This window comes from Erinaceus europaeus, chromosome 7, assembly GCF_950295315.1.
Source record: "Erinaceus europaeus chromosome 7, mEriEur2.1, whole genome shotgun sequence".
Classification (NCBI taxonomy): Eukaryota; Metazoa; Chordata; class Mammalia; order Eulipotyphla; family Erinaceidae; genus Erinaceus; species Erinaceus europaeus.
Window position 1 is genome coordinate 92,773,120 of NC_080168.1, and position 20,613 is coordinate 92,793,732.

Below are 20,613 nucleotides of genomic sequence, written 5' to 3' on the forward strand. Positions count from 1 at the left end.
ACTATTTTTCCTTTCTTTATAGAAATACAAACATAGGTTTGGATATAGCCAATTGACATAGAGACTAAGAATACTTTGCATTTTTTTTCACTAAAGAAAATGTAGACATAGTATTTAGTATTTAGACATTGTATTTATTTATGATGCTGACTTAATCTTTTTTAGGCATATATTATTTTCTCAATTTGACTACTATTTCAAACCTGGGTTTCTCCTTAATAAAAACTCTTGGGGCCAGGTGGTGGCGTACCTGGTTGCACATGTATTACAATGTGCAGGGACCTGGGTTCGAGCCCCTGGTTCCCACCTGCAGGGGGAAAGCTTTGTGAGTGGTGAAGCAGTACTGCAGGTGTCTGTCTCTCTCCCTATCACCACCTTGTCTCTTGATTTATGGCTATCTCTATCCAATAAAGATTTAAAAAATTAAAGAAACTATTGAATAGATTTTATTAGTTCATAATTTTATTTTCTATTCAAGGATTTAAAATTGGACTAGGTCATCTTGGATGGAACTTGAAGGAATCATGTTAAGTGAGGTGAGTTAGAAGGTGAAGGATAAATACCAGATGATCTCACTTATAAGTGGAAAGAAACACTGAAAGGCAAAACATATGGTGAAACTTGGAACAGACACTGTCTGTTGAAGTAAGCTCTAAGACGTGGGTGTATATGAGTGTATGTGTAAGGAGGGGTTTGAATGGGCATTGGGGACCCAATACTCAATGATGGAGAAGGACCGAAGTTGTTGATGGGAGTTGTACCTATGTGACAACTTGTGTTACAAATCATTATTTCCCTAATAAAACAACAAAAATAAAATCTAAATTGAAAAATTCCCTCATACAAAAAAAACAGAGGATCCCTTTCAGCCTTTATTTTAGTCACCAGACACTATTAATTCTATCTCCTATACAGGGGTGAGGAACCTGCCAAGGGCTGTACAAATTTATTAACTTAAAAAATTATCACTTGATGTTGCTAAGAAAAAAACCCCTGGGGGTTGGGTGGTTGAGCGCGCACACCCTAATGCACAATATTCTGGGTTCAAGTCCCCAGCCCCCACTTACAGGTGGGAGGGAAGCTTCACTATTGGTGATTCAGTACTGCAGATGTCTTTTCTTTTCCTCTCAATTTCTCAGTGCCCTATCAAAGAAATAAATATTTTAAAATATTGAAAAAAGGAGGAGGAAAGAAAGAGAGAGGAGGTGGGTGTGGGGTGAATTCAGGGAGAGAAGAGAGGCTTCCAAAGTTGGCAAGCAAACTGCGAAAATGTCTGACAGTCTATAAAACCAATACATGGTCAGTAAGGAAAAAAAAAAAATCAAAAACAAAAGAACCTTGACGGGAACAGACCATATGATTTATTGTGCCATATGTGGCTTGCTAACTAGACATTCCCCACCTGATTTAGGAGGTAGAATTAATAGAACCTAAGAGAACCTTAATCTTTTTTTTGTTTTTACATTTTTATTTATTTATTCCCTTTTGTTGCCCTTGTTGCTTTATTGTTGTAGTTATTATTGCTGTTGTTGTTCTTGGACAGGACAGAGAGAAATAGAGAGAGGAGGGGAAGACAGAGAGGGGGAGAGAAAGACAGACACCTGCAGACCTGCTTCACCACCTGTGAAGCAACTCCCCTGCAGGTGGGGAGCCGGGGGCTCGAACAGGGATCCTTACGCCAGTCCCTGTGCTTTGCGCCACCTGCGCTTAACCCACCGTGCTACTGCCCAACTCCCGAGAACCTTAATCCTCCACCATACTTCCAAGGCTTTTGGGTTTGTCTTTATTGGGTGGGACAGAGAGGAACTGAGAGGGGAGGGAGAGATAGACACTTGCAGCCCTGCTTTACCACTCATGAAGCTTCCCCCCTGCAGGTGGGGACTGGGGGCTTGAACCTGGGTGCTTGCACACTGCAACCTATAACTCAACCAGGTAAGCCGCCTCCTATCCTCCTACCCCTCAAGGTTTTTGGTCCCCCTGACTCCCAGTTATTGCTAGGGTTTGGTGCCTACATTGCTGTACCACCTACTTCCCATTTTTCTTTTTTCTGTTCTGATAAATAAATAATGAGAGACAGGGAGATAAACCAGGGGCTTGAACCCAGGTCTTTGTGCATGATAATGAGTACATTCTACTGGGTGTTCTACCATCTGGTTCCTCTTTTATTGACAGTTTTTAAAAAGATTTATCGGAATAGCTCACTTGGATAGTGTGCTTCTTTTTCATGTGCAAGACCCAGGTTCAAACCCAGTTTCGAATTCATTGGAGGAGCTTTGGTGCTATGGTCTCTTTTATGCTCCCTCTAAGCATTCTCTCATCTATTAATTTATTATGGGAAAGAGAGACTAAGAGAGTAGGGAGAGAGAGAGGGTCAGAGCACTACTCAGGTCTGGCGTAAGGTGATACTGGGGGTTGAACCTGCAGCCTCTGGAATCTTAGGCATCCAAGTTGGTATCCTAACTTGCTGGATCATCTCCCCAATTCCTTCTCTTCTCCTCCCCTCCCCTTTCCTCTTTTCTTGCCACTAGGATTATCACTGAGGCTACTAGTCCACTGCTCCTGGAGGCCTTTCCCCCACACCCTCTTCTAATTTTTATTAGATATGACAGAGAAATTGAGAAAGGAGATTTAGAAGGGGAGAGAAAGATAGACACCTGGGGGCCGGGTGGTGCTGCTCCTACAGGGAGAAAGCTTTTTGAGTGGTAAAGCAATGTTGCAGTTGTCTGCCTCTTTTCCTCTCTATTAATCCCTTCCTTCTCAGTTTCTGGCCGTCTCTATCCCAGTAAATAAATAAAGTAAAAACAAACAAACAAACAAAAAGATACCTGCAGACCTACTTCACCAGTGTGAAGTGTTTCCCCTGTAGGTGGGGAGTGGAGGCTCATACCAGAGTCTTTGTGCATGGTAACATGAGCAGTTAACCTGGGGTGCCACAGTCTGCACCCCAACCCCACTTCTTCAGAGTATTACTCTGGCTTATCATTGGATGGGGGATTGAACTTCAGACTTCAGAGCCTCAGGTATCAGCGTCTCTTTGCATAACCATTATGCTATCTACTCCCACCCTTACACTCCTTTTATCTTCCCCAGTCAGGCTTTTGCTTGGGCTTTGTGCATGCAGGATTTCACTGCTCCTGGTGGACTCCTCTCTCCGTCTCTGTCCCACCTCAAGATATAGGAAGTGAGACAGAGAGGGAGAGACAGAGGACAATGTTGCTCTACTATTTCTGAAACTTTCCCCATTGGCATGTTATTTCAACGTGGTGGCTGGGAGCTCAAACCCAAGTCCTTGTGCATTCTACTGGTTAAGCTCTCTCCTGGTCTCCTTTTCATCCATCTTATTGCCAGTACCCAAATGTACCTACATGATATCCTGGCTTAACTGTATTAAAAACTTTATTCTTTCCTTTCTCACTGTTCCAAATTCTGCCATAAGAATAATTTTCTAACAGACTTGATGTTTCTATACTGGCTGAATTATTTTTAGCTGTCCTGTTATGAAGAGGTAAACTTTACATGGCATACCATAATATTCTGCATATCACTCCACTCTGCAATTTGCCATCCTGATTTATACTGCAGCAAAACTAAACCACTTTCAGTTCCCAGATTTCAGTTCCTCATCCTTTTGTCTTTCACTCATCAAACGTTTATTGAAACACTAAGGAACTAATTTATACATTTTGCAGGGTGGGGCTGGATGGTGGCACACTTAGTAGAGCACACATGTAACTATGAACAAGGACCTGGGTTCAAGCCCCTGGTCCCTACCAGGAAGGGTGAGGAGGAGCTTCATGAGTGGTAGCAGTGCTGCAGGTATATCTCTTTCAGTCTCTTATTTTCCCCCTTCCTTCTCAATTTCTCTGTTTTTATCCAAAATACATAAATGAAATGTTTAAGAAAAATTCCCAGGGCACTGTATTGAACTACCAAGACAATTAATGGTTTCTGTTCTTAAGAAAACTGGGATCAGTATTCCCTTTGCTAAGGTCACAGAGGACTCTTTTTATATATGTATTTCCCTGGCATCTAGCTTCAGAGTCTGATATATTATAAATGACTTGCTGAGTGAATAAGTGATCAATAAGTCAAATATAAAGTATATAAATTCAAGAGGGCCAGGTGGTGGTGCATGTTACAATGTGCAAGGACCTGGGTTGAGCTCCTGGTTCCCACCCACAGGAGCAAAGTTTTAGAAGTGGTGAAACAGTGCTGCAGATGTCTCTCTCTTTCTCTCTCTCTTTTTGCCTCCAGGGCTTTATTGCTGCCGCTAGGTGCCTGCACTACAAATCCACTGCTCCTGGAGGCTATTTTCCCCTTTTGTTTATCATTGTTGGATAGGACAGAGAGAAATAGAGAGAGGACAGGAAGACAGGGGGAAAGATAGACACCTGCAGACCTGCTTCACCCCCTGTGAATCGGCCCCCCTGTGCAGGGGGCCCCAACTGGAATCCTTCTGCTGGCCTTTGTGCTTTGTACCATGTGCGCTTAACCCACTGCGCTATCTATCGTCTGCCTCCCCCACCCCCAGATGCCCCTTTCTCTCTTTCGCCTCCAGGATTATCACTGGGAATCAGTGCCTGCACTACGAATCCACTGAACCTGGAGGCTACTTTTTCCTTTTATTGCTTTTGTTATTATTATTGTGTTCGTTGTTGTTGGATAGGAAAGAGAGAAATTCCGTCCTTGCGCTTCGCATCATGTGCGCTTAACCTGCTGCACTGCTGCCTGGCCCCCTCTATCTCCTTCTCTATCACCCACTTCCCTCTCAATTTCTGACTGTCTCTATCCAATAAACAAATAAAGATAAGAAAAAATAAAGTATATAAACTCAATAACTGAATAAGTACAACAGACCAGGAACCACCTGAGGCGCATAGTAGTCACAAGTGAAAAAGGACAAAACTGTTCTCCTGGAGCTTTTCTGGTATCTTTGATAATCAGTTTACCACAACCTTCTCTTCCATTTAGTTATTCACATATGCACACTTATACGTTTAACCATAATAAACAATTCAAGAAAAGCAATGCTGTTTTCTTCCTTATAGAAAAAGACTGGTTCTCCTTTTCAAAATAAACTCTCCCCAGAGCACTTATCAGCCCATTATGGTGGTGCTGTGGGTTAAACCTGGGATCTTTGGTGCCTCAGGTATGCAAGTCTTTTTGCATAACTGTTATGCTATCTCCCCAGTCCCCAAATGCTTTTTGTTTTGTTCATTATATTCTTTTTTTTTTAAAGATTATTTTCTTGGGGGTTGGGCATTAGCACAGCGGGTTAAGCACACATGGGATGAAGCAAAAAGACCTGTGTAAGGATCCCAGTTCGAGCCCCCGACTCCTTACCTGCAGGGGAGTCGCTTCACAGGTGGTGAAGCAAGTGTACAGGTGTCTATCCTCTCCCCCGTCTTTCCCTCCTTTCTTCATTTCTCTCTATCCTATCCAACAACATCAGTAACAACAACAATAACCACAACAGTGATAAAAAACAAACAAACAAAAAAACTAAGGGCAACAAAAGGGGGAAAAAAAAAGCCTCCAGGAGCAGTGGATTCGTGGTGCAGGCATGCAGGCACTGAGCCCCAGCAATAACTCTGGAGGGAAAAAAAAAGATTATTTTCTTTTTTTTAAACATTTACTTTATTTATTATTGGACAGAGACAGAAATTGAGAGGGGGGAGAGGATACAAAGAGACACCTGCAATTCTGCTTCACCACTCATGAAGATTCTCCCCATGTAGGTGAGGACCAGGGGCTTGAACCTGGGTTCTTGAACACTGTACTGTGTGTGCTTAGCCAGGTGCGCCACAGCCTGAGCCCATTCATAATATTCTTTACTTCAGGATGCATCTGGCTTGCTTTTTCCTCTCTAAGCAGCTATTCCATATAAGATTAGCTGTTGTCCTTTCATTTTTTTTTTTTAATTTTAAGCTTGGAGTCTCATGTATATGTGATTTCACTGATCCCAGACTGTTTTCATTCAGATATACATAGAGAGACACCACTACACTGAAGCTTCATTTAGTGGCAAAGCATTTCCCATGTGATGGTAGCATTTGAATTTGGGCTACTCAGATGGCAAAGTGTTCATCTTACTTGGTGAATTATTTCTTCATCTCTAGACCACTGATGTGTGTGTGTGTATGTGTGCACATGTGTGTATTGAACCTTTGCATCTAAGTGATTCCATGACTCCTTGTGGATTTTTTTAAAATATATTTTTACTTATTTATTCCCTTTTGTTGCCCTTATTGTTTTATTGTTGTTGGATAGGACAGAGAGAAATGGAGAGAGGAGGGGAAGACAAGAGGGGGAGAGAAAGATAGACACCTGCAGACCTGCTTCACCGATTGTGAAGCGACTCCCCTGCAGATGGCGAGCCGGGGGCTCGAACCGGGATCCTTATGCTCTGGTCCTTGCACTTTGCGCCACCTGTGCTTAACCTGCTGTGTTACTGCCCGACTCCCTATGGATTTTTTTTTAAAAAAGATATACACAGAGAGGGCAGTGGGTATAGTATAAAGGTTATACAAATAGACTCTCCTGCCTGAGGCTCCAAATTCCCAGGTTCAATCCCCTGCACCACCATTAGCCAGAGATGAGCAGTGCTGTGGTAAAAATAAACAAATTAATATATATATATATATATATATATATATATATATATATATATATATATATATAGGAGTGAGAGAGAGGAATCAATATAGTACCTGACTTGCATTGAGCTCCCAGGTGGTTCCAGATGCTTGAATCTGGGTTCTTGTGAATAAGATGCATGCTTTTCCAGGTGACCTATTTCTAGTCTCTGCTCCACTGTTTCTATTCATTTATTAACCACAATTATCTCTTTCCTTTTACATATTACTTACTAACATTTGATTAATTTCCACTCACTCCTTGAAATACTATTTTCACCATGATCTTCCAATTGTCCTGTGTAAGGTCAAGAATTCTCCTGAATGTTCCTAAATTTAGTGCTGGTGAAATAGCTCACTTGAATAGTGTGCTGCTTTGCCATGTGCATGACCCAGGTTTGATTCCACCCCCACCATACTGAAGGAAGCCTTGATGCTGTGATGTCTTTCATTCTTTGTTTCTGGCTAACGAAGAAGGAAGTGGCCCGGGAGGTGGCACAGTAAAGTAGTGGACTCTCAATCATGAGGTCCTGAGTTCAATCCTTGGAAGCACATGTGCCAGAGTGATGTCTGGTTCTTTCTCACTCTCTTCCTATCTTTTTCATGAATGAATAAATAAAACCTTAAAAAAAATAAGGAAAAAGAGAAGGAGGAGGAGAACTCTCCTAAATTCTAAGTTCCAATTAAAATCCAGACTATACCTGAGCTCTTAAGATTTTCACTAGAGGAAAGAAGAAAAAAAAAAGATTTTCATTATAGCTTTCTCTGACTTTAATATTCTTTGATGTAAATGTGGCACTTTTTGGGTGTGCTGCCTTTTTCCTTTTTAATTAATGATGTACCAGGGATTCCTTTTTAATTAATGAAGTACCAGGGAGTAAATCCAGGGCATCACACATTTGAGGCATGCAAAGTTGTTTAGCCACTCTAGATATGCTGGTTTTGTAAAAAAAAATTTTTTTAATATTTATTTTCCTTTTTGTTGCCCTTGTTTTATTGTTGTAGTAGTTATTATTGTTCTTGATGTCATCGTTGTTGGATAGGACAAAGAAAAATGGAAAGAGGAAGGGAAGATAGAGATGGGGAGAGAAAGACAGATACCTGCAGATCTGCTTCACCACTTGTGAAGCGATTCCCCTGCAGGTGGGGAGCCGGGGGGGGCTAGAACCGGGATTCTTATACTGGTCTGCACTTTGTGTCACGTGCACTTAACCTGCTGTGCTACCGCCTGACTCCCCTAGATATGCTGTTCTTATAATACTTAGCACGTTATTGATGTGTCATCTTAAATTCATAGCAGGATGATGCCGGAGGTTTTATTACTTATACTTTCTCACTAAACCAATGGTTCAATTATTGGTAATAGCAAGCAGAAATTAAAAAAAAAAAAAAAAAACACAAACCTATAAATATGGTACAACTATTTATAGTATGAAGAGAATACTGAAGTAAGGAGTCTTAAATTCTAATTCTAATCAGTTCCTTTACCATATTAAAAAAAACCTTGCAGCTTTCTTGGGGCTAATAATATGAGTTGCTCCATTTAACAAACAAAAAGGAATGGGCTCTAAAAATGGATACAAGAAAAGTAATATTACCTACCATAGACTTTATATGAGTACAAAAATCAAAAATAGTTGGAACAGCATCGATTTTAAGTCGTCTAGTTTGTCCTGTTAGGTCAAAACAAGAGGCTTCAAAGTGCTTTGAACAAAGAAAGGTGTGTTTTCCTGGCACAAAATTTTTGCGGCTGACCAGGCGAACCCATTCTTTTCTTCTTTTAGGATCCAAAGGGAACCTTAAAAAAAAAAAAAGGCAACTAAATTCCAACTGTTACACTTGATTGCACTTAAATGAGTGTTTTGGAAGGTAATGACTAAAATTACCTTCCTTGTACATAAAAAACTTAAATTCTCAATATTTAGATGTTAAAACAGCAATCAATTCCTACTTTTTTTTTTTTTTTTTTTGCCCCCAGGGTTATCACTGGGGCTCAGTACCTGCACTAAGAAACCACTGCTCCTGGAAGTCATCCTCTTTCCATTGTTATTTCTGCTGCTGCTGTTGGATAGGACAGAGAGAAATTGAGAGAGGAGGGGAAAAGAAAGATAGACACCTGCAGACCTGTACCACAGCTTGCTAAGCGACTAACCTCCCCCGCCCCCCCCCCCCCCGCAGGTGGGGAGCTGGAGGCTCAAACTGGGATCCTTATGCCAGTCCTTGCGCTTTGCACTGTGTGTGCTAAATCCCGTGCGTTACCACCCAGATCCCTCCACCTCTTACTTATTTTTATAACTTATAAAAACAAAGCAAAAACCTTTACTCAGTGGCTTTATTTTTCAGGAAAAAACAAACATGACTTAAATCAAGTTTGTGTAGACCTTTTAGAAGCAGGATGATTATAAATAAAAAGAAAAAAGAAGCAGGATGATTTTAAAATTCTTTGACCTGGTGTTGATGTACATGTCACAACACATCAGATATGTTTGGTGGAGGGTGTGGTGTGCTGGCACTTACCTTGAGAGATAAGAAACTGTCTATGTGACAGTTTCTTGTAAATAATTTCCCAAATAGTGATTTATGTGTAGTCCTGCCCATGTGTAATCCCACTGCTCCTAAGTCAACTTTTAAATTTAAAAAAAAAAATTTTTTTTAGTCAACTTTTAAATTTTTATTTAATTTCAGAGATAAGAGAGACCACAGCACCACAGATTCGAGATTCCTCCAGTCCCATGATTCCCCTGTAGAGGGAAATATGAATTTGGAATATTTAGATTATTAGTTCACTGTTACTTCCACAGTTAAGTTGCATATATTTAAAAAATTATTCTTAAGGTCTGTAGTATTCTTGTGAGCAGAATTTGTTCAGAAAAAGTACAATGTGGGTGTTGGGCAGTGGTGCACCAAGTTAAGTGCATATAGTACAAAGCACAAGAATTCTGGTTCAAGTCCCTGGCTCTTCACCTGCAGTAGGTCTGCAGATATCTATCTTATCCAATGAAATAGAAAAAAAAAATTGGTCGCCAGGAGTAGTGGATTTGTAGTGCAGGCACTGAGCCCCTGTGATAACCTTGGAGGCAAATAAAATAAAATAAAATGTTGGCAAAACTGAGACTTTTTTATTGCTTTCTTTTTTTTTAATTTTTATGTATTCAGCTCTGGCTTATGGTGGTGCAGGGGACTGAACCTGGGACCATTATGCTATCTACCCCTGCCCTATTCCTTTCAAATAGAGAATGTACTGATATGTGGCCACTGTACCACATTAATTAATTAAGAGAAAACTTTGAGGGACTGTCTAAAAACTCTAGTGATGGACCAGCAAGATAGCTTACGTGGGTAGTGCACCTGCTTCGTCATGCACACAACCCATGTCTGAGCATGGTCCCCAATGCACTGGAGGAAGCTTGGTGGTGTAGTATGCACCACTCCCTGCATGTCTTTCTATCTGAAAATAGTTGGCTTACAGCAGTGAAACCTTGATGATGGAGCATAATGGTTATGCAAAGAGACTCTCATGCCTGAGGTTCTGAGGTCCCAGGCTCAATCTCCTGCACCACCATTAGCCAGAGCTGAGCAGTGCTCTGGTATTAAAAAAACAAAAACAAAACCCTTGATGATGATAAAACTAATAAAAATTCCAGTGATAACTGTGTTAACTTGAGAATCAATATTAATATGTACTAAGTTTGAGTTGAATTTTTCATTAGGTTGACTGCCTGTTATTTTATGTAATATATGCATTGACTGGTGTTTAATAAGAACTATTAATGTTAAAAGATTTTGTGACACTCAAAAAGATCTTTGTTCCATAGGGAACCTTCCAATGGAGAGGACGGGATGTGGAATTCTGGATTCTGGTGGTAGGAATTGTGTGGAATTTACCTCTTTTATCTCAATCTTGTTGGTCATTATTAAGTCACTAAAAAAAGAAAAAGAACAAAAAGACTGTGTGCCTCAGAAGTCCGCAACTTAATCTCTGCTAGGTGTCAGCTTTGGCTATGTCACATGTACTAGGTGTATTCAGAGTCATAAAGAAATGAAAGTACAGGCTTATCAGTAAACCTCTTCTGTTTCTAGCCTCCAACTCTAAACATGCTTTAATTGTTAGGGAATTTACCTACTATGTTCATCTCTCACCTCTTAATAAATATTTGTTTCCTCAGTTCAAAGATGTCTGTTCTGATATTTAATGCTTTGGAAATGTTTCCTGAAGTCTAAAGCTAAAACAAAAACAAGCTTTAGAGGCTGGGGAAATGACTCAGCAGGTAGTGGAAGACATGCATATATGAGGCCTCTAGTTTGCTCGTACTATGCATGCTAGAGTAGTACTCTGGTCTATTATTACATAAAGAGATAAGAAAGTTTACTTGGAGCAATGAATTTATGCACTTGTGAAGCTTCAGTACAAACTTTGATAGCAGAAATAAACAAAATTGAAGCTCACTGCTCCCATTTTAAAGATTTGATGTATTTTATATAAGCTAGATCTGCATGTGCGAGAAGCCAGAGCACCAATTCAGTTCATGCAGTAGAGTGGTTATTGTGGTCTTCCTACTTCTCTGTCTTAACCAGTATATCAAGGGAATTTCATGCTTGAGGTTCCTAGTTCAATTCTTGGCATGAATGTGCTAGAGTGGTGCTCTGGATTTTTCTTTCTCCTGTTTCATGTGGGTTTCTCTTTTATAAGTAATAAATCTTTAAAAAGCAAATAAGGGGGGCTGGGCAGTAGCGCAGTGGGATAAGCCCAGGTGGCACGAAGCGCAAGGACCAGAGTAAGGATCCTAGTTCAAGCCTCAGGCTTCCCACCTGCAGGGGGAGTCGCTTCACAGGCAGTGAAGCAGGTTTGCAGGTGTGTCTTTCTCTGCCCCTGTCTTCCCCTTCTCTCTCCATTTCTTTCTGTCCTATCCAACAATGACGACATTAGTAACAACAACAATAACTATAACAACAATAAAAAACAAGGCAACAAAAGGGAAAATAAATATATATTACAACAACAGTAATAACCACAACAATAAAAAAAAACAAGGGCAACAAAAATGAAAAATAAGTAAATAAAAAATATATATATATTAAGAAAAGAGCATGCAAAAAAAAAAAGCAAATAAGAAGTTAAGAAGTTTATTCAAGTGACCAGGTGGTGGTGCATCTGGTTAAGTGCACAAGGACCCAGGTTCAAGCCCCTGGTCCCCACCTGCAGGGGGAAAGCTTTGCGAGTGGCGAAGCAGGGCTGCAGGTGTCTCTTTCCCTCTCTATCTCCCCCTTCCCTCATGATTTCTGGCTGTCTCTATCCAATAAAGTTTAAAAAAAAAAAAAAGAGAAGTTTACTGAGGGCATTATCTCTGGAGATAAACCAGGGTGATAAATATATCTCCTCCACATAACAGCAGCTGGGTGACTTTTTGTATGTTATTAATCTGTTTAGGTATTAGTTTAATCATCTATTATCTATTTATCATCTATTTAAAGTGAAGTACTGTAATAAAAAATAATACCTAGTGTGGGTCTACGTATTAAATGAGACTTGTAAATGAGTAGAGTGGGCATGCAAAACACTATGTATTATTAAGTGCCACAAGTTTCATGAGTTTTATAAAAGGCTAAGTATAGAGTTCCATGAAAGTATAAAACAAGAAAAGTAGGACCTTAGGGGAGTGACTGGCTGGGAAAATTAGTGTAGGAATAATGAATGTTTTGAGGGTATCTGGGGTACAGGGAAGAGCATTATAACCTGAAATGATGCTAGAGGGCCTTCTAAATTAAGAAATCAGTTTGACCTTTTATCCAAAATGACATCAATAATCAGTTAAAATGACAAATTTAGCGAGTTGGCCAATTTTGTCTTTTTGCTGTGCTCTCTTGTGTGATCTCACCAGTCCCAGGTTTCTTTTCCCCTCATTTCATATAGGAATAGAGAAAGAGTGTGACACCACAGAATCAGAGTTTCCATGTAGTGTCACGACTTCAACCTAAGGCATGTGCCCTATTGGATGAACTATCCCATGGTCCTCTAAAGAGCTGATTGTTAACAGAAAACATTTTAACTGGTTGTTCACCAAAGCTACAGTTAAAATCCTGTAAAATTACAAGGAAAATAGTTAAAAAACTGGGCAGGGGTAGATAGCATAATGGTTATGTAAATCCCTTGCACCACCCTAAACCAGAACTGAGTAGTGTTCTGGTTAAAAAAAAAAAAAGAGAGAGAGAAAAAGGTAAAAACAAAGGTAGTCATAGCAAGATACCACCATTTCCTAGGTGTATATTTTTTTTTAATTTAAATTCTTTTTTATTTATAAAAAGAAACACTAAGCCATAGGATAAGTGGGGTACAACTTTACACAGTTTCCACCATCAGAACTCTGTATACCATCCCTTCCCTTGATAGCTTTCCTATTCTTTATCGGTCTGGGAGTAAGAACTCAAGGTCATTGTGGGATGCAGAAGGTGGAAGGTCTGGCTTCTGTAACTGCTTCCCTGCTGAAGTGTATCTTTCTTAATCACTGTTCATCTCTGACTTATAGTGGTGCCAGGACTGAAAGTAGGACCTCAGAAATTCAGGGATGAAAGTCTTTTACACAGCCATAATACTATGTCTCCTGTTTGTCTAGTTCTTATCTTACTCAAGATTACTTGTTATATCTGTATGGTGTAAAAGCTATAGAACTTTCTTTCCAACTCTACAATCAGTGATATCAAGCTAGCAGCTTGAAACCAGAAATCATGGGGGTATTTATATATGGAAACTGGGCAAATACTATAAATCAGGCCTTTCCCCCTCAGCTGTGGATCCTGTTAAACATTTAGTAATACATGACTGATTTTATGAGTGGTTAAGTAGCGATGAATGGAAGCAGTGAACCATTTAAGAGGTAGCTGTAACAATGCCATCCGAAAGGGAATGCTGAGTAGTTTAAGGGAGGATGGTTTTCAAATTTTTGCATGGGTGGTGTTTCTAGATACTGAGAAAGGGAATATACAAGCTTGGAGGAAGGGTAAATTCATTAATACAATTTTCTTTTTAAACCAGAATATGGGGGTTGATTTGGAACTTCTCAAATGGACTGTCTATGCTGTTTAGTCTCCCAGCCTTTATTTGCTGGATCTAAGAAACTGAAGAGACACCAGGAAATAGTGAGTAGATAGCTGGTCAATAGGTCTAGAACACACCAGAGACTTAGTCTGGAAATAACTGACTTGGGATGCATCAACAGATTAATGTTAATTGAAACCATAGGAACAGTTGAAATGATTTTAAGACTGGGAAGACCTAGTTCAGGTGTGGAAAGAGGGGCTGATGGAAGAGGTTGAAGACATGTCAAATAAAGTAAACGGACAGTGGGACCTAGCAGGTGATGTAGTGGACAAAGTACTGGACTCACAAGCATGGAATCTTGAGTTTGATCCCTAGAATCATATGTGCCAGAGTGATACTCTGGTTGTTCTCTCTTAAGAATAAGTAAAATATTTAAGGGCTATGGAGACTGCAGAATGATTACAAAAAGACTTTCAGGTGGTCTGGGAAGTGGTGCAGTAGATAAAGCATTGGATTTTCAACCATGAGGTCCTTAGTTCGATCCCCGGCAACACATGTACCAGAGTGATGTCCGGTTCTTACTCTCCTCCTATGTCTCTCATAAATAATAATAATAATAAAAGACTTTTGGGCCTGAGGCACCTCAGGGCCCAGGTTTAGTCCCCAGCACCACCACAAGCCAGAGCTGAGGAGAGCTCTGGTTAAGGAAAAAAAAAAATAAGAAAGTAATGAGACAGAAAGGGAGACAGAAACATCTGCAGCAATGCTTCACCATTTGTGAAGCTTCTCTCATGCAGGTGGGGAACAAGGGCTAAAACAGGGGTCCTTGTGCATTGTGATATGTGTGCTCTACCGAATACACTACCACTCGGTCCCTAAATAAATCTTTTCAAAAAAAAAAAAAAAAAAAAGAACAAACTCCCAGTAACTGTGTCAGGTCATTTAAGAGTTGAGAGTATTTTAAACAGAAAATGATCACATGCCTGAAAAGTGAATTAAGGGTGACATCTCATTAACATGAGCTGCATGAGCAGCTTTTTGTAAGAGTTGGGCAGACTCATACCGGATTGTAGAAGATAAAAGGAAACATGGCCCAGTGGCTCTATCTTTGAACTTGAAAGCATGAGGTCCCATGTTCCAAGATTAGCAATCACATGTGCCAAAGGGATGTTCTGATTCTCTCTCTCCTGTTAATAAATAGATCTTAAGAAATGGAAACTGGGCAATGTAAATACGAGGACAAAGAAGGGGGCCGGGTGGTAGCAGCGGGTTAAGTGCACGTGGTGAAGCACAAGGGCCGGCTTAAGGATCCCAGTTCTAGCCTCTGGGCTCCCCACCTGCAGGGCATAGCTTCACAGGTAGTGAAGCAGGTCTGCAGGTGTCTGTCTTTCTCTCCCTTTATCTGTCTTCCCCATCTCTCTCCATTTCTGTCTGTCCTATCCAGCAACAACAACAATAATAACAATGACAACAAGAGCAACAGAGGGGAAAAAATAACCTCCAGGAGCATCGGATTTGTAGTACAGGCACCGAGCCCCAGCAACAATCCAAGATACAAAAAAAAAAAAAAAAAGTTTGTTAATGTTTTAGAAGAGTTTAGTATTATTTGTACTTATAAAATAGGAATTTTTTTTTTTTTGGAGCCAGGGATTGACTCCAGTTTTATATCTGTGAGGTATACATTCTACCAGAAATTACATCCCCAAGCCCAGCAGTGCATTTTTTATTTATTTGTTATTTTACAACAAATCTTGGGGCTACACATGGAAATGCTAATTTCAGAGCAGGTAATACAGAAAAGAGGAATGTATGTTCCTGGACTACCATGCATCTTTTAAACATTCTGTGTTATTGCTTGACTCCTCCCTGCCCCTCATCCTCCAGATCAAATTACCAAATGCAGATGCTACTTCTCAAAGATGTCCACTTCTCTAGTCTATACAGTGAGTAGATGCTTCCTGGCTTTAGACTTTTTTTTTTTTTTCCCCACCAGAGCACTGCTCAACTCTAGTTTACGGTGGTGCAAAGAATTGAACCTAGGACCTGGGAGCCTCAGTCATGAGACTCTCTTTGCATAACCATTACACTATCTACCCGGCCCAATCCTAGTTTTACTACAAACTCCTATCTCTTTCTCTCTTTTTGTTCTACTAACACTTACCTTTTGAAATCTATTGTTGGTTCTTCCAGTGAGTAAACACAATTTATCAATTGGCCCATAGAAAGACTTTCCAGGTGGTCCGGGAGGTGGCGCAGTGGATAAAGCATTGGACTCTCAAGTATGAGGTTCTGAGTTTGGTCCCTGGTAGCACATGTACCAGAGTGATGTCTAGTTCTTTCTCTCTTTCCTCTTATTTTTCTCATAAATAAATAAAAATCTTTTTTTAAAAAAAGACTTTCCAGGATAGGAAACAATGAGTAAATTAATATTTTATAATAAGCTCCTTATGATGCTTGAGCAGTAATTTAAGTAACACAACTGTCCACAATGCAGTTTTAATATGCAAATCTAATCTTGCCATTCTTTAAAGTCTTCAAGACTTCTCAAATGCTACTCACAGGATAAGATAGAAAATCTTCACTCCCCCCTCCCCCCTTAAATCAGAGCCATTTCTAGTTTATGGTAATGCCACAAGGTTGAACCTGTGTTCTTGGAACCTCAGACAAGAAAAGTCTTTTGCATAGCCACTATGTTATCAACCTTAGTAGAAAATCTTTTTTTGTTTTTTTTTTGTAATTTCTTTATTGGGGGATTAATGTTTTACATTTGACAGTAAATATAATAGTTTGTACATGCACATTTCTCAGTTTTCCACATAACAATACAATCCCCACTAGGTCCTCTGTCATCCTTTTTGGACCTGAACTCTCCCGCCCCCACCCAATCCCAGAGTCTTTTACTTTGGTGCAATACACCAACTCCAGTTCAGGTTAGTAGAAAATCTTTTAAAGTAGTATACAGAACCAAATATATGTCACACTTTAATCTCATGTGAAATTTTACATTCTTTGTTTATTCTGTGACACTTTGTCTTCCTTTTCCACTATGCTAAAATTCCAGGAGCATAAGAACTTTCCGGATCACTACTATAATGTCAGTCAAGTAATTCTGCACAGATTTGATGAAGGAAACAGTTCAGAATTACTCGCCTGACATGGCACTGTTGAAAAGCAGAAAGATCACAAGGAGTCTTTATTTACTTTTAAGTGGTAACTTTTTTTTTTTTTTTTTTGTCTCCAGGGGTTATTGCTGGGGTTTGGTGCCTGCACTACAAATTCACTGCTCCTGGAGGCTATTTTTTTTCCCTTTTGTTGCCCTTGCTTATTGCTGTTACGCTGTCATTGCTGTTGGATAGGGCAGAGAGAAATCAAGAGAGGAGGGGAAGATGGAGAGGCAGAGAGAAAGACAGAAACCTGCAGATCTGCTTCACCACTTGTGAAGCGACCCCTTTGCAGGTGGAGTGAAGGGAGGTTCGAACCCAGATCCTTTCGCTGGTCGTGCTTTGTACCAGGTACGCTTAATCTGCTGCACTACCGCCCGGCCCCCAAGTGTTAACTTTAAAAAAAAAACAAAAAAACATCATCTTATTTATTTATTTTTTTATTTATTCCTTTTTGTTGCCCTTGTTGTTTTATTGTTGTAGTTATTGTTGGATAGGACAGAGAGAAATGGAGAGAGAAGGGGAAGACAGAGGAGAAGAGAAAGATAAGACACCTACAGACCCGCTTCATAGCCTGTGAAGTGACTCCCCTGCAGGTGGGGAGCCCGGGGGCTGGAAGCTGGATCCTTATGCCGCTCCTTGCGCTATGCGCCACGTGCGCTTAACCCGCTGCGCTACCGCCCGACTCCAAGTGTTAACTTTTAATAATGGAGTATATATAGTCATGAAATAGGGAGTAAGTCAAGGACATAATTTTCTACATTCTAAAATGTATTGTTGTGTGGTATCTAGTCAGAACTGTTTACACTTAACTTTCATGCTTCTTTTCTTTGGACACGTGGCCAAAGTGGACACTTGGAGAGAAAGTAAACATGTAATTTGTAAAGGTCAAAGTGCTTTCAAAACCTAGACTTTGACCGAACTAAGGAATTTTGATTGCTTTTCCAGCAAACGAAGGAAAAACAAAACTAAGCTTCTTTTTATGACTTTGGGTTACTAATACAAAGTTTATCACTTGTACGTCATTAACATGACTCAATTCCATTGTTACCAGTGACAATTTCCGCAGTTACTGTGTGCAACTATGGCAAAAATTTAAATGTTTTTCGTGTCAATCCAGCGAGTGAGAATGTCATTTAAATGAGAACATAGCGGGCTTTTTAAGGTGACTGCCGACTTAAACAGTAAAAACTCCCTCCCTCTCTTCTGCTGCCAGTAATGTCAGGACCCAGTCTAATAGGAGTTACAAAGCGGAAGATAAAGGTCTCCTCTTGTCACTTTTCCTCTAAGGAATAATCAAGGCACAGAACTTGGATCTCTTTCAGAGAGTGAATAAATGGAGAAAGAAACCGGACAGATTCGAGAAACGCACAAAGGCAAAAATGATGTTTCCCTGCTACGAACTTACGTGGTGTAACAGGTGCCAGAATTAGAATCCTTGGGTTTTTCCACGCACATGATACCCAAGTCCAGGCGCTCCCATTTCCGTCACCCCCACTTCCCTGCCCGGATTACCTGTGGAAGCTGACGTTAATGTGCTTGTTGTAGGTAGCAGCACAGCCCGCCGCGGCGCAATTGGTCGGCATTTCCCCGTCCCCCTCATTCGGCGCTGTCTGCTCGCTACACTTCCTTCGGGCAGAGGCTGGGCAAGGCCTACCAGGCTGAGTCGTGGCAGGGCGGTTAGCAGGGGTGTGTGTGTGTACGGGAGAAGGGGAATGTTAACCTTCCCTTCCCTTTATTAATATGGCGGACTTGAGCCAGCAAAGCCGAGAGACCCGGAGCTCCCGGTCGCCTTCCTTTGCCTTCACTAACATGGCGGACGCAGCCCTCCCTCCCCCAGCATCCCCAGAAGGGAATGGGACGACGGCAGCCCTTTGGCAGTCGTCCTCCGAGCAATTAAAAAGAACAGGTGTTTCCCACCCCCTGGGCCCCTGGGTGACTGCGAAACTTTCTAGTGACGGAGATTAAGTGCAAACCCGCCTAATGCGCCACGCACCCAAATAGCCCAACCCCAAATCTGGAGTGGGTAAGAGCCCGACGTTTGCGGTACAAACATGCATCGGCAGGCTTAGAAACTGCAAATCCCATTGAACATCGCGTCGTCCTGAGCTCTCTCGCGTGAACTGAGAGGCTTAGGTTCCTGCGTGCCGCAGGAAGTGACGTCAGGGCTGCCCACTTGCAGAGCCCCTTTCTCGCGAGGCGGAAGAACCGCGGTCGCGGAGCAAGGGGGCGCTAGGGACAGGACCTGGGCTTGCGGCGGCCGGGCGAGAAAGAGCTGGGGGTGCGGGGAAGTTGGGGAGCAGAGCCTGCTAGGTGTCCGAATCGGGTGAGGCCGCAGCGACCGGGTCCGTTAAGAGAGAGGAAACCGTGGAGGAAGGCAGTTGTCGGGCGGGTCCCTGGACGGAGGATTAAGGTGGTGTCGACGGCGCGCAGCTCTCTCGGGATGGCCACCGCGGACCCTCCGACCCCGGCCTCCAGCGGCCTCTCGCCCAAGGAAGAAGGGGAGCTGGAGGACGGGGAGATCAGCGACGACGATAATAACAGTCAGATACGGAGCCGGAGCAGCAGCAGCAGCAGCGGCGGCGGCGGCGGCGGGCTGTTACCGTATCCGCGGCGCAGGCCTCCGCACCCGGCTCGGGGCGGCGGATCGGGCGGAGGCGGCGGTGGCTCGTCGTCGTCGTCGTCTTCTCAGCAGCAGCAGCAGCAGCAGCAGCTGCGGAATTTCTCACGCTCGCGGCACGTGTCGGAGCGGGGCCACCTCAGGGGACACAGCAGCTACCGATCCAAAGAACCGTTCCGATCCCACCCGCCCCCGGTGCGGATGCCTTCGAGCTCGCTGTCCGAAAGCAGCCCCCGGCCGTCGTTCTGGGAACGCAGCCACATCGCCTTGGACCGTTTCCGCTTTCGAGGCCGGCCTTACCGGGGTGGGGGTCGTTGGAGTCGGGGGCGAGGGGGGGGTGAGCGAGGCGGGAAGCCGGGGTGCAGACCCCTGGGAGGAGGCGCGGGACCCGGATTCAGCGGCGGGCAGAACTGGCGAGAGCCCTCTCCACCTCGGAAGAGTTGTATCCTTAACGTGGCGGTCGGTCCGCCTTGGGTGTGTCACTTACTAAAAAGTTCCCTTTAGCGTCGTGGCCGGGTCATCGAGATGAGTAACAGATCTGAACTGTCAGAACCGCTGCTCTTGCCAGCGCCGGGTCTACTGGAAGTAAGTTCTTGGGTGGTGGTCGTGTGTCACATTAAAGTGTTTCTCCTCCTCCTCCTCCACTTTCCCGTGTTTCTGTTAGTGACTCCATACTGCTTCACGCAGCTAGCAGATAACGGGGGTAATTAGTTCATTAATTCCGCACCGTTCCCACCACCAGCGTTCCGTGTCCCCATTTCCCTCCATTGGAAACCGCAGTGCTTCTCGCCAGGTCACAGATAACACGGGTTGACTGTTAATTTCTCTAAGTATCGTCACGTATCTCTGCTCATTTATCCTGTGGTCTTCCCTTCTCTTCCTTTCTAAGTCACACCTACACCTATTGCTACTTCCGAGAATGTCCTTCCTCCCCCCCCCCCCCCCCCCGAGTCTTGATGGAATTGGAGTGTAGAGCTATCTGGTCATCTTGCCGAAAGGTTATCGGGGCGCGTTGCTTTTTTTTTTTTTCTCCCCCTTTCCTTTATTGACATTAATGTATTATGGATTGGAGCTGTTCCGGGTAGACCCAAAAGTCAAGCTGCCGCTCTGTTCCAGTCCACTGAAATGCCATGTCTTTTTTTTTTAATTTTTTTTTTTAGG

The 20,613-nt window shown here is 42.3% G+C and overlaps 2 protein-coding genes across 5 annotated transcripts in view; one reads left to right on the plus strand and one right to left on the minus strand.

Annotated features, from left to right (window-relative positions):
* Positions 1-18,479, minus strand: part of LOC103126682 (transmembrane protein 19) — a 74,814-nt gene extending 56,335 nt beyond the window's left edge. For 2 of the 4 annotated variants that reach the window (XM_060194937.1, XM_016194538.2), the window contains exon 1: positions 18,348-18,479. In XM_060194937.1, coding sequence (XP_060050920.1) covers positions 18,348-18,418 — 71 coding nt within the window. In that variant the 5' untranslated portion in view covers positions 18,419-18,479. Of the gene's footprint in view, positions 1-8,237; positions 8,434-18,347 lie in introns of those variants that run through there. The other 2 variants (XM_007537589.3, XM_016194540.2) reach the window with 2 other exon arrangements.
* Positions 18,374-20,613, plus strand: part of ZFC3H1 (zinc finger C3H1-type containing) — a 72,489-nt gene continuing 70,249 nt past the window's right edge. Inside the window, exons 1-2 of the mRNA XM_007537590.3 lie at positions 18,374-18,500; positions 18,837-19,894. Coding sequence (XP_007537652.2) covers positions 19,276-19,894 — 619 coding nt within the window. The 5' untranslated portion in view covers positions 18,374-18,500; positions 18,837-19,275. The remainder of the gene's footprint in view (positions 18,501-18,836; positions 19,895-20,613) is intronic.